Source organism: Gossypium raimondii, chromosome 9 (assembly GCF_025698545.1).
Source record: "Gossypium raimondii isolate GPD5lz chromosome 9, ASM2569854v1, whole genome shotgun sequence".
Classification (NCBI taxonomy): Eukaryota; Viridiplantae; Streptophyta; class Magnoliopsida; order Malvales; family Malvaceae; genus Gossypium; species Gossypium raimondii.
This window is the reverse complement of record NC_068573.1, coordinates 41,447,166-41,457,474: the sequence shown is the minus strand read 5'-3', so window position 1 is coordinate 41,457,474 and position 10,309 is coordinate 41,447,166. Positions and strand designations below refer to the sequence as shown.

The 10,309-nt window shown below is 36.3% G+C and overlaps 1 protein-coding gene across 2 annotated transcripts; it reads left to right on the top strand.

Moving 5' to 3' along the window:
• Positions 1 to 1,240: 1,240 nt before the first annotated feature.
• On the top strand, positions 1,241 to 9,962 carry LOC105799778 (ethylene-insensitive protein 2). 2 transcript variants are annotated; one of them, XM_012630502.2, is made up of 8 exons: positions 1,241 to 1,483; positions 2,276 to 3,120; positions 3,661 to 3,747; positions 3,891 to 4,001; positions 4,079 to 4,291; positions 5,319 to 5,504; positions 5,621 to 8,314; positions 8,645 to 9,962. In XM_012630502.2, exons 2-8 carry the CDS (start codon positions 2,872 to 2,874, stop codon positions 9,029 to 9,031), a joined length of 3,927 nt encoding a protein of 1,308 aa, XP_012485956.1. In that variant the 5' UTR covers positions 1,241 to 1,483; positions 2,276 to 2,871; the 3' UTR covers positions 9,032 to 9,962. The 2 variants fall into 2 exon arrangements, with proteins under 2 accessions (XP_012485956.1, XP_052476958.1); XM_052620998.1 differs by lacking the exons at positions 1,241 to 1,483; positions 2,276 to 3,120; positions 3,661 to 3,747 and having other exon boundaries at positions 3,891 to 4,006.
• The last annotated feature ends 347 nt before the right edge of the window (positions 9,963 to 10,309 follow it).

Sequence of the window (10,309 nt, the reverse complement as noted above, 5' to 3'; positions counted from 1 at the left end):
ATATTTTTAAAGTGTAAATATTTAAACATAATTGTTTAAAAAAATACTTAAACATAGAATAAATGGGTTATTTTGCTATATTACGTTATTACATTTTAACCTCGCCTTACCTCGCAAAAAATCTGGTCCATTCGAAGTGAATCGATTTGAAATCTCTCGAAAGATTCAAAATTTATCTTCTCTAGATACTTTGATCGAAAAAATCTTTTTTGAGATTTTCCACAATGAAACACAAGAAAATAAAAATCATTATATTTACAAACAATTATTAATTGAATAGTATTTACGATATTATGCAACAGCTAATTTTGTCTTCCTAACATGAACATATTTTTCTTTTTTGATTTGGTAAGAAAACTTAAAATGATCCTTTTATTTATGGCTGTCTGATACTTTCACATCTTTCTTAATTTGATTTCTACTAATATTTTCTGTAGTTCATTGTACTAGTTCAGAGTTAAAAAGTTAATGTCTTTTAGGAAAATTAATTATTTACTTTAAACAAAAAACTGTACAAATAAAACTCCATATAATAACTTCATTGTTAAGAATGTTCATCGTCTCAGGTGTGACTTGACTTCTTTGGGTTCTAAAATTAAGAAAACCCTATTATAAGATAATGCATCCAAAACATCGTCTATTTTCAATTCATGAAAATGACTTTATATATTCAGATTCATTGGAACAACTATTTTCTCATTCATTTTAAATTTATTCTTAAAATGGCTACGAAGGAAGACTGCTAGTGCCAAAACAGATCATTGGTTTGGACTCAATTATTGTACATTTTACAAGTCAAATTTGAATTTTTCATCAATCATTATATTATATATATTTTAGGTTTTAATTAAAATTTGCAAAACATAAAAATATTGTTTAAGCCTAAAAATAGAATGCTTTCATATGTTTAGAAATCAATAAAAACATGCCTGGCCTGCCTAATATATATATATATATTAATGCTCTTATTTTTAAATTTATTTGTTTAATTTGGAAAAGTAAGTTCAACTGATAATATATATTTAGATTTAATAAAATCAATTAATTTTTAATTTTAAACCAAATAAATATTATATAAAAAACAAACACAATATATATATATATAAGCACAACACAGACAAGCATCCCTGTGAATGGCTTTTATTTTGCTTGCATTTTATTGGCTTTGATTAGTAGCAAAAGTAAGACTTTTCCCTTTTCATTAGTATATTTATATATTTCCCCCCTCTCTCTCTCCAGCATAACTTGGAAAGAGCCCACACACCTTTCAAATATATAATATTTAAAAGATCAATCTTTCTCTCTCTCTCTCTCAAAGCTAAGCTCTCCTTTTTTTTAATCTTTCCCTCTGTCTGTGAAGAAAAAAGAATCATAAAGAAAGGCCTCTTCTTCAAGATCTACTTTGTTGGAACTCAAACTTAAGATTGCAGAGAGAAAGATAAGCTCCAGAAATCAATCCCTTCTCATAAACTTTACCATTGAGGTTAAACCAAAGCATTTTCCTTTTACTTGCCCAAAAGCCCTTATCAAACATCTTGTTTTATTTAGTTTTCGTTAGCCTCTTTTTGTTTTCTTTTTTATGGGTTTTGTTACTTTTTATGTTTCATCTTCCTTGAATTGTGCAAGCTGGATTTCTGTTTATTTTTAGTTCTTGAGCTGAATCAGATTTATGGAACTTGATTTTATTCATTTTTAGCTTTGTGGATGCTTAACTCATTTTGGGTTTCCTTTTTTCTGGGAGGTTTTCAAATTTTGCTTGCTTTGTGATGTTTCAGGAAGATCTGAGCTGGGTTTTTAAGTTACGATTTTTATTTTTGCATTTTTTCGTATTGGGCAGCTTTTTGGTTTTTGATGGAGCTGTTATTAGATTTTTTTCCCTCTTCTTTTATTTGGTTTGTGTGCTGATCTTTACTAGTACTGTTTAGCATTAATGGTGAAACTTACTTTGGAAAGTGGATTCCTAACGATGAATGCTTGCCTGCCTGAATTAGTTCACTTTACCCTTATTTATGTGAATAAACTAGTTTAACATCCCAGGTGGTGAAATTTATGACGTTCACTATATGACTCTCTGAGGATTTTATCTCTGGATTTGGAGCATATTTTGTTTTGAAGATGTGGCAAATGGATTAGTCTTGATCTTGTACTGCATTTTGGTTGACCTTCATTTTTAATGTTGATTGATTACTTAATTTCTTTGTGCTGTATTGATTTTCTAACGTTTGTATGGTAGTTTACTCTGTTTGACTGATTTGGTCGGATTTTTACTTCACAGGTGCCTGCAAAGGAGGAATTTCTTTCGATATTTTTGTTGTTCTTCTTATGGACCGTGGCTGAGAATATCTATCATTTTATGCTAACTCAAGTTATTGGTAAAGTCCTGCACGAATTAAAGGAATCAACAACTTGTATCAGGGAGATGACCAGGAAGCTACATACGTCTCAAGAGTGGTGTGTTAGGGGATTGGATTCAAGAAGTAGATTGGCATCTCCTGGTTGCAGTTGGGGCTGTAATTTTGCCTTGTTAGCAGTTGCTGTTACACTGATTTTGGATAGTGAATTTTAGATGCCTGCTAGTCCTGCTGTGCCAGGGTTATTGTTAGATGTACACTCCTCTGTTAGCAAGCTTGGAGAAATCAGGCTGGATAGTTTGCTTTATCTTGGACAATCATATTTAGTAAAAGAATTTGCTAATGCCCTGCTGAATGAATTCTGATGGGTAGCATCATCTCTCAGGAGATTCAATCAACATGGGCAACCATGTACTTGCTTAACTTTTTGGAATTGGAGGTTCTTTCGCTATTCTGAAGGATTATTTAGATTCTGTACTGCACTGTGACTTGTATATTGCCTAAGTTTCTACTTTAGAACATGGAAGCTGAGACTGGGAATGGTAACCACCATCCAGGTGTTCTAAATCGGATGCTTCCTGCTGTTTTACCTGTTCTTCTGATATCAATTGGATATGTTGACCCTGGAAAGTGGGTTGCAACTGTTGAAGGAGGTGCACGGTTTGGTTTTGATCTGGTGGCCCCCATGCTTCTTTTTAACTGTGCTGCTATTTTGTTTCAATACCTGTCTGCTCGAATTGGTATAGTGACTGGGAGAGATCTTGCTCAGGTATAGTTCATTCTTTTCATGCTTGCGTTTATTGCAAGAAATTTTCTTTTTTTCCTGGTCTTTTGCTGTATGATTGTTTTATGCAATATACCACTTGCAGAGAGAGGAGAGAGAGACAGAACCAAATAGAGCTTTTCCCAACTATTCTATTTAGCACTGATTGAAGCAAAAAATCTGGGACAAATTATAAATGAGAAAATATTGGAGAGTAATAAATTTAGAAGGCAGACTCACGTTGGTTCCTTTTAGCTATAAAACATGAGGAATTATTTCTCTTATATGTCGTAATTTCATTGAAAGTGTATTATTTTCGCCTGCCTACATATAAAAGTGTACACAGAGTAACTAAATTATGTAGTTATACTTACCAATGCACGTATTTAATTGTTTGCCACCTATATTAGCTAGAAACCTTTTCTATGGATGCGTGCTTATAAATCTATCATTACGTGCTCAATCCGATGTGTGTGTGTGTTTGTGGATGTCTCTTTGCTCCTTTCATGATGTGCAATTGATCTTTTCATTTTCTGGTGATGATAGATTTGCAGTGATGAGTATGACAAATCCACTTGTATATTCTTAGGAGTTCAAGCAGAGCTTTCCATGGTTGTCTTGGACCTTACCATGGTAATTTTCTTATTGACCAGCTCCTATACTGCCCAGATGCTTTTTCCGAATTATGTTGGAACTAAGACTGCTACAATTTGTGATTTGCACTTTACATAATGATGTTTACTTTATTCTCACAACAAATGTCCTTATTTTACCAGGTTTTGGGTGTTGCGCATGGGATTAATCTTCTCTTGGGGGTGGATCTGTCCACTGGAGTTTTTTTAGCTGCTCTTGATGCTGTCTTATTCCCAGTTTTTGCCACCCTCCTGGTAAGGTGAACTGCTTCTTTTGTTGTACAAATTCTCTTGCAACATCACCAACAATCTGATATAATTTCAATATTTAGGATCATTGTAGGGCAAGTTTCCTATGCATATATGCGGCAGGTTTCATATTGCTTTCTTATGTTTTCGGAGTGCTCATCAGTCAACCAGAAATTTCTCTTTCCACAACTGGGATGCTCACAAAGTTGAGCGGGGAGAGTGCATTTGCCCTGATGAGTCTCCTTGGAGCTAGCATCATGCCTCACAATTTTTACTTGCATTCTTTTATTGTTCAGGTATCTCTTATTGGACAATGTACATGCACTGACATACATGAGTTTTGTGTATGAACCACTTATTTTAGGTTTCAATGCTATGTTCTTTGGAAACTTATTTTTACTGAGATTTTGATATATTCTTTAACTATTCTTGGGATTTTAGTAGCCTTTTTAGAATCTTTTCACATGGATGACTTCCTTGTGAGTTTTGTGTCCCTGCATTCTGAATCAAAGGTATTTGTGCATGTTTTTAAGTTACGTTTGTATATTTCTCTTTGTTTCTTTTTCTATTTTATTCTTCAGCTAAACTGAAGTCAAGTTTGTCAAGTATTAATTTTCATAGAGATGATGATTTTAGTGATAAGTTCATATCTAACTTCAATATATGTATGCTGTAAATATACTGCTATTGACCTCAGTAGTTATCAGACCTGAGTCATATAACCTTTTAGTAGGCATTTGCATTTTATTCAGGAGAAACAACATCATACTAATATATATGATAAGTGGACAATTAATTTTGGCTTAACTTTACAAAGATTCAAGTTGATTTTCTTGTCATTCTTATGTTTTATTTAAATTTTTAACCTTTATTTTTCTGTTATCGGAAAAATATAAATTCAGTCCCCTAGCTGTTATCATTATTGATTTAATCTGAATTTGTTTTATGGAAATATGTTAGAATGTATGAATTGTTTTCTACTACATGCATTTCAATGTAACTGGTATCACAAAGAGATTTTTTCTCTTCCTGCTTTCGATCCACTTTTATCTAGATCATGTTGCTTACCTTGTATTTGAGGCATGGCTGCAAACTGTGAAGGTGGATTGTTGCCCACAAGGTCTATTTGGATATTTTCTACTTTACTAGTCTTTTTCATGCATGACGGGGTTGTTAGACTTATGGCGTCATTCTCAAGTATAGGGTATTTTGTGCTTGCAAATTCACTGGTTCTGTTTTATGGTTCTGCACTTTTTTTGGAGCTTAGACATTTTGATTTGATTCATTGTCGGTTTTCTCAAACTTTTGCTTTCATGTTCACAGCAGCATCAGGGGCCACCAAATATTTCCAAGAGTGCCTCATGTCACAGCCATCTTTTTGCCATCTTGTGTGCCTTCAGTGGTATTTGTCTGGTAAACTATGTGCTGATGAATTCAGCTGCAAATGTTTTCTATAGTGCAGGCCTTGTCTTGGTTACATTTCAGGATGCAATGTCACTAATGGAACAGGTTTTCTCCCCCTCTTTTCTAATAAGCTAACAGTTATTGAGAGAATCATGCTTAAGTATTTCTCTACAGTTCAACTGTGGATGTTAATAAGTTCCTTTTAAACATGATTGAAACAGGTTTTTAGGAATGGCATAGTGCCCTTGATCTTTTTGGTTGTTATGTTCTTATCTAATCAAATCACTGCATCAGCCTGGAATCTTGGTGGGCAAGTTGTTTTGCATGATTTCCTCAGGCTTGATTTACCAGGTTGGCTTCATCGTGCAACCATCAGAATTATAGCAATGGTCCCAGCCCTTTATTGCGTGTGGACTTCTGGAGCTGAAGGGATATATCAGTTGCTAATTTTTGCTCAGGTTATGGTGGCTCTTCTGCTTCCATCTTCGGTGATCCCCTTGTTTCGAATTGCCTCATCAAGACCCATTATGGGTGTTTATAAGATTTCTCCAGTTGTGGAGTTCCTAGCTCTGGTAACATTCATGGGGATGCTGGGCTTAAAGATAGTTTTTGTGGTAGAAATGATGTTTGGAAATAGTGATTGGGTTGATAATTTGAGATTGAATGCTGGAATTAGCTTGTCAGTTCCTTTTATTGCTCTTCTTGTTACTGCTTGTGCATCGTTTTCTCTGATGCTCTGGCTAGTGGCTACTCCTTTGAAATCTGCAAGTTCTCCAAGTGAAGCTCGTGCATTAAATTGGGATTTGAACAGAACTCTTTCTGAGGCAACTATACAGAGGGTAGAAAATGATTTATGTGAAACTAGATATCACGGAGAGGAATCTGCTCATGTACTGGAAAGATCATCAACACCAGAAGAATCTATTGGGAGTCGTTCAGATTTATCTTTTACAAATTATGATCTGAATTTGCCTGAAACAATTATGGAGTCTGACCGGGAAATACATTTGACTACTGTTAATGAGAAGTCTTCTAATAGTATTTATCCTAGTCCCTCAGCTTGTAACACCCAGGAATCAACATCCATAATCGAGTCAGCTCCCACTTTAGTTAATGAGGTAGTCGATGATGATATACCTAGCACCAAGACTCAGAGGATTGAATCAATGAAGACTGTGGAGAAAACAGTGAGTGTAGAGGGAGATTTGTCGGTTGAAAAAGATGATGATGATGGAGATAGTTGGGAACCAGAAGAGCCATCCAAACCGCCTTCCGGAAGTGTTTCCTCTTTGACAGCAGATGGCCCTCCTTCATTTAGGAGCCTCAGCGGGAAAAGCGATGATGGTGGGAATGGAACTGGAAGTCTCTCTAGGCTAGCAGGGTTAGGTCGTGCTGCAAGGCGTCAATTAGCTGCCATTCTTGATGAATTTTGGGGCCAGTTGTATGATTTTCATGGGCAACCAACCCCAGAAGCTAAGAAAAAGAAATTAGATGTATTATTAGGGGTTGATTCAAAACCATTAAAGGTGGATACAAGTGGAAAGGAGTATGGTGAATATTTCCCTTTGGTCGGAGCAAGAGGATCTGATGCTATTAATTCAAGTCTGTATGAATCTCCAAAGCAACTTAAGGTGCAAAATAGTGTTGATTCGCCGTATGGGTATTCAAGAGGATCTGTCCCCTTGTGGTCTAATCACATGCAGTTATTGGATGCTTATGTTCAAAATTCGAGTCACAATATCAATTCTAGTGAAAGGAGGTACTCTAGTTTGCGTGCTGCCCCATCTGCTGATGCGGTGGAGTATCAACCAGCTACAGTGCATGGATATCAGCTTGCATCTTATCTCAATCGAATTGCTAAGGATAAAAGCTCTAATTGCTTGAATGGTCAAATGGAATCACCGGCATCAAAATCTCCTGGCCTGGCCCCTACAAATTACGGAGACTCCCTAGCTTTTGCATTAGGGCAAAAACTGCAAAATGGGATAACTCCTGCTCAAGCTGCTGGGTTTCAGAATGCTGCGGTTTCTAGAAATAGTCCATTACAATCTGAAAGGTCTTATTATGACATCAACTCTGGAACTAATGGTAATTCTGGCTTATCAGTCAATTCAAAGAAGTATCATAGTTTACCAGACATATCTGGGCTCTCTGTTCCTCTTCGGAATATGTACATGTCTGAGAAGAGTGCTCAGTGGGACAGTTCCGTTGGATATGGGTCGGCAATTGGTCGTACAAAATTTGAAACATCCATGTATCCACATACTGGATCAAGGGCCGGAGTTCCATTGGCCTTCAATGAGACTTCTCAATTAAAGGGTTACAGAGATCCTTTGTCCCTACAGTTGAGCTCAAGTCCAGATACAGGATCCCTTTGGTCCAGACAGCCTTTTGAGCAGTTTGGTGTAGCTGAGAAACAACAAACTGCTGGCAGTGAAGCACTTGGAAGTGGGTTGAACTCATTAACTCAGGATACTGCTTCTAGTGTGGATTTAGAGTCCAAGCTTCTTCAATCTTTCCGACATTGTATAGTAAAGCTCTTGAAATTAGATGGGTCTGACTGGTTGTTTCGACAAAATGATGGAGCTGATGAAGATTTAATTGATCGTGTAGCAGCCAGGGAGAAGTTTCTTTATGATGCTGAAGCCAGGGAGATGAACCAGGTTGTTCACATGGGAGAACCTCAATACCTGTCTTCGGAAAAGAGATATGGTTCTTCACCAAAGAGTGACAGAGCAAGTTTTGCCAGCTTTTCAATTTCATCAGTTCCTAATTGTGGAGAAGGCTGTATTTGGAAAGCCGATCTGATAATAAGCTTTGGAGTGTGGTGCATTCACCGAATTCTTGATCTTTCGCTGATGGAAAGCCGACCAGAGCTGTGGGGAAAATACACTTATGTGCTTAATCGTCTCCAGGTATATTTTCTGTAGTCTCTTCCTTTCCTATAGTTAATGCATGCATCCTTCTACACTATTGTTGATTGTGACCATTGTTCCTCTAGCAGTTGAGCATTAAGGAGTGAGTGTTATTCTCAGGCTATTATTTCACAACTGTTTCTTTTTAAAGGTGAAGTGCAATTGCGGCATAAAAATGCCCCTATTGCACCATTCACTTCATTTTTACCGGCCTCCCCTCCCTTGCCCCTCCATTGGAGCTTGAAGCACTAGTGGGAGGGCCTTTTCCTATTAGTTTAATATTTAATAAATATAAAATAATTTATTAACTGTGGCAATTTCTCATAACAGGGTGTGATAGATCTTGCCTTTTCGAAGCATCGATCCCTGGTGCCCCCATGCTTCTGCCTTCAAATCCCCGTGGAATACCAGCAGAGGTTAAGTCCTCTGGTCTCAAATGGATTTTTGCCACCAGCTTCAAAACCTGGCAGGGGTAAGATTACGACTGCATCTACACTCCTGGATATAATTAAGGATGTGGAGATTGCTATATCTTGCCGGAAGGGTCGAACAGGTACTGCCGCTGGTGATGTGGCTTTTCCAAAGGGAAAAGAGAACTTGGCATCCGTACTTAAACGCTACAAGCGCCGATTGTCCACCAAACAAGTCAGCACCCATGACGGAACAGGATCACGCAAGGTTCCAACAACTCCAATGTTGGCTTCTTACAACTCATAGCTTCCGTTCCACTCTCTCCCAATTTATGCTTGTTGAGCTGTTCGATTTTGAATGGCAGCTCATGATGCAGTAGCTCACTTCTCACAGTACTGTCAAAACCCAAAACCAACCCCCATTCTTTCTCCCCCATTCTCTCTCTGTGTGTATTAACAGTCATCGTTGCATATCTAATTTCCATGTATGTGATATATATACCTAGGATAAAAAAGTTGACTGGATATGTTGTAATTACAGGATTCAGGAAAAGAAAAACAAAGGGGCTTAGAACAAAAGTTGGAAATTATCTATAATAGCAAACTTTGTGGCTGAAATTTGGAATTTGGGTTTTTTCTTTTTCAAGTTTACCTAGAAGATAAAATTGACTAAATTAAGGGACCATGACATCGGGCTCAATTATTGTGGAGACACTTGGATGATTACTAACCTTAAAACTAAAACATAGCCCGCAACCACAATTTTTAATATCTTCCACTAGTCTCTAAACTTCGCAACTTAATTCAATTTCAAAGTAGATTATAATTATATTAGCCCTCACCATTAAAATCTAGATGGGTTTTGTTTTAGTGATATCATTTCCATTGCTCTTGCTGGTCTTGATCCTAGCCCTTGCGTTTTACCTTCTTGGTAGAGCTCAGGGTCGAAGGGAGAGACCTGCTCAATACTTTGGGCCACCTGTGCCACCACCAGGTTCAGTTTCAGCTTCATCTCCACCTACACAAGCGAAACCGTCCGAGGTTTAGAGAGTTGCTCAAAGATTGGGTTTGTATAAACACTAGCAATATTTTGGGTTTTGGTTTTTGCTTAATATTTGATTCTTTCTGCAAAATATTAGCTTCATATTATTTTCTGTGTTATTCGTAACTTCCAAGTTTTCCATTGAATTCTGAATGGAAATTATATGAACAAGACGAAGCACCCACCTTCACTTTTAGTTTTTTTACCTCTTATCCCATTGATTAAACCCGTAAGTATATAAATAATAAAATACATAGTAACGTGATGAGAATCCTGCGAACCATCTAACTGAATGTTAAAAGAAATGGTGGTTAATTATCTATCTTATTTATAAAGCAGTTTATTGAGTTGCTTTATCTATCAATTAGGTTTTAATTTTGTTACGAATATTTAAAATAAATTATATTATTTGAAGGTATTTTATTTTTATTTTAAAAACCAATAAAAATATGCTTATGATGATACGAATTCATGACAATCTGGATAGCAAAACATTAAATTTATTACTTAACCAAAATTTTATTTTAATATTTTTATACATGT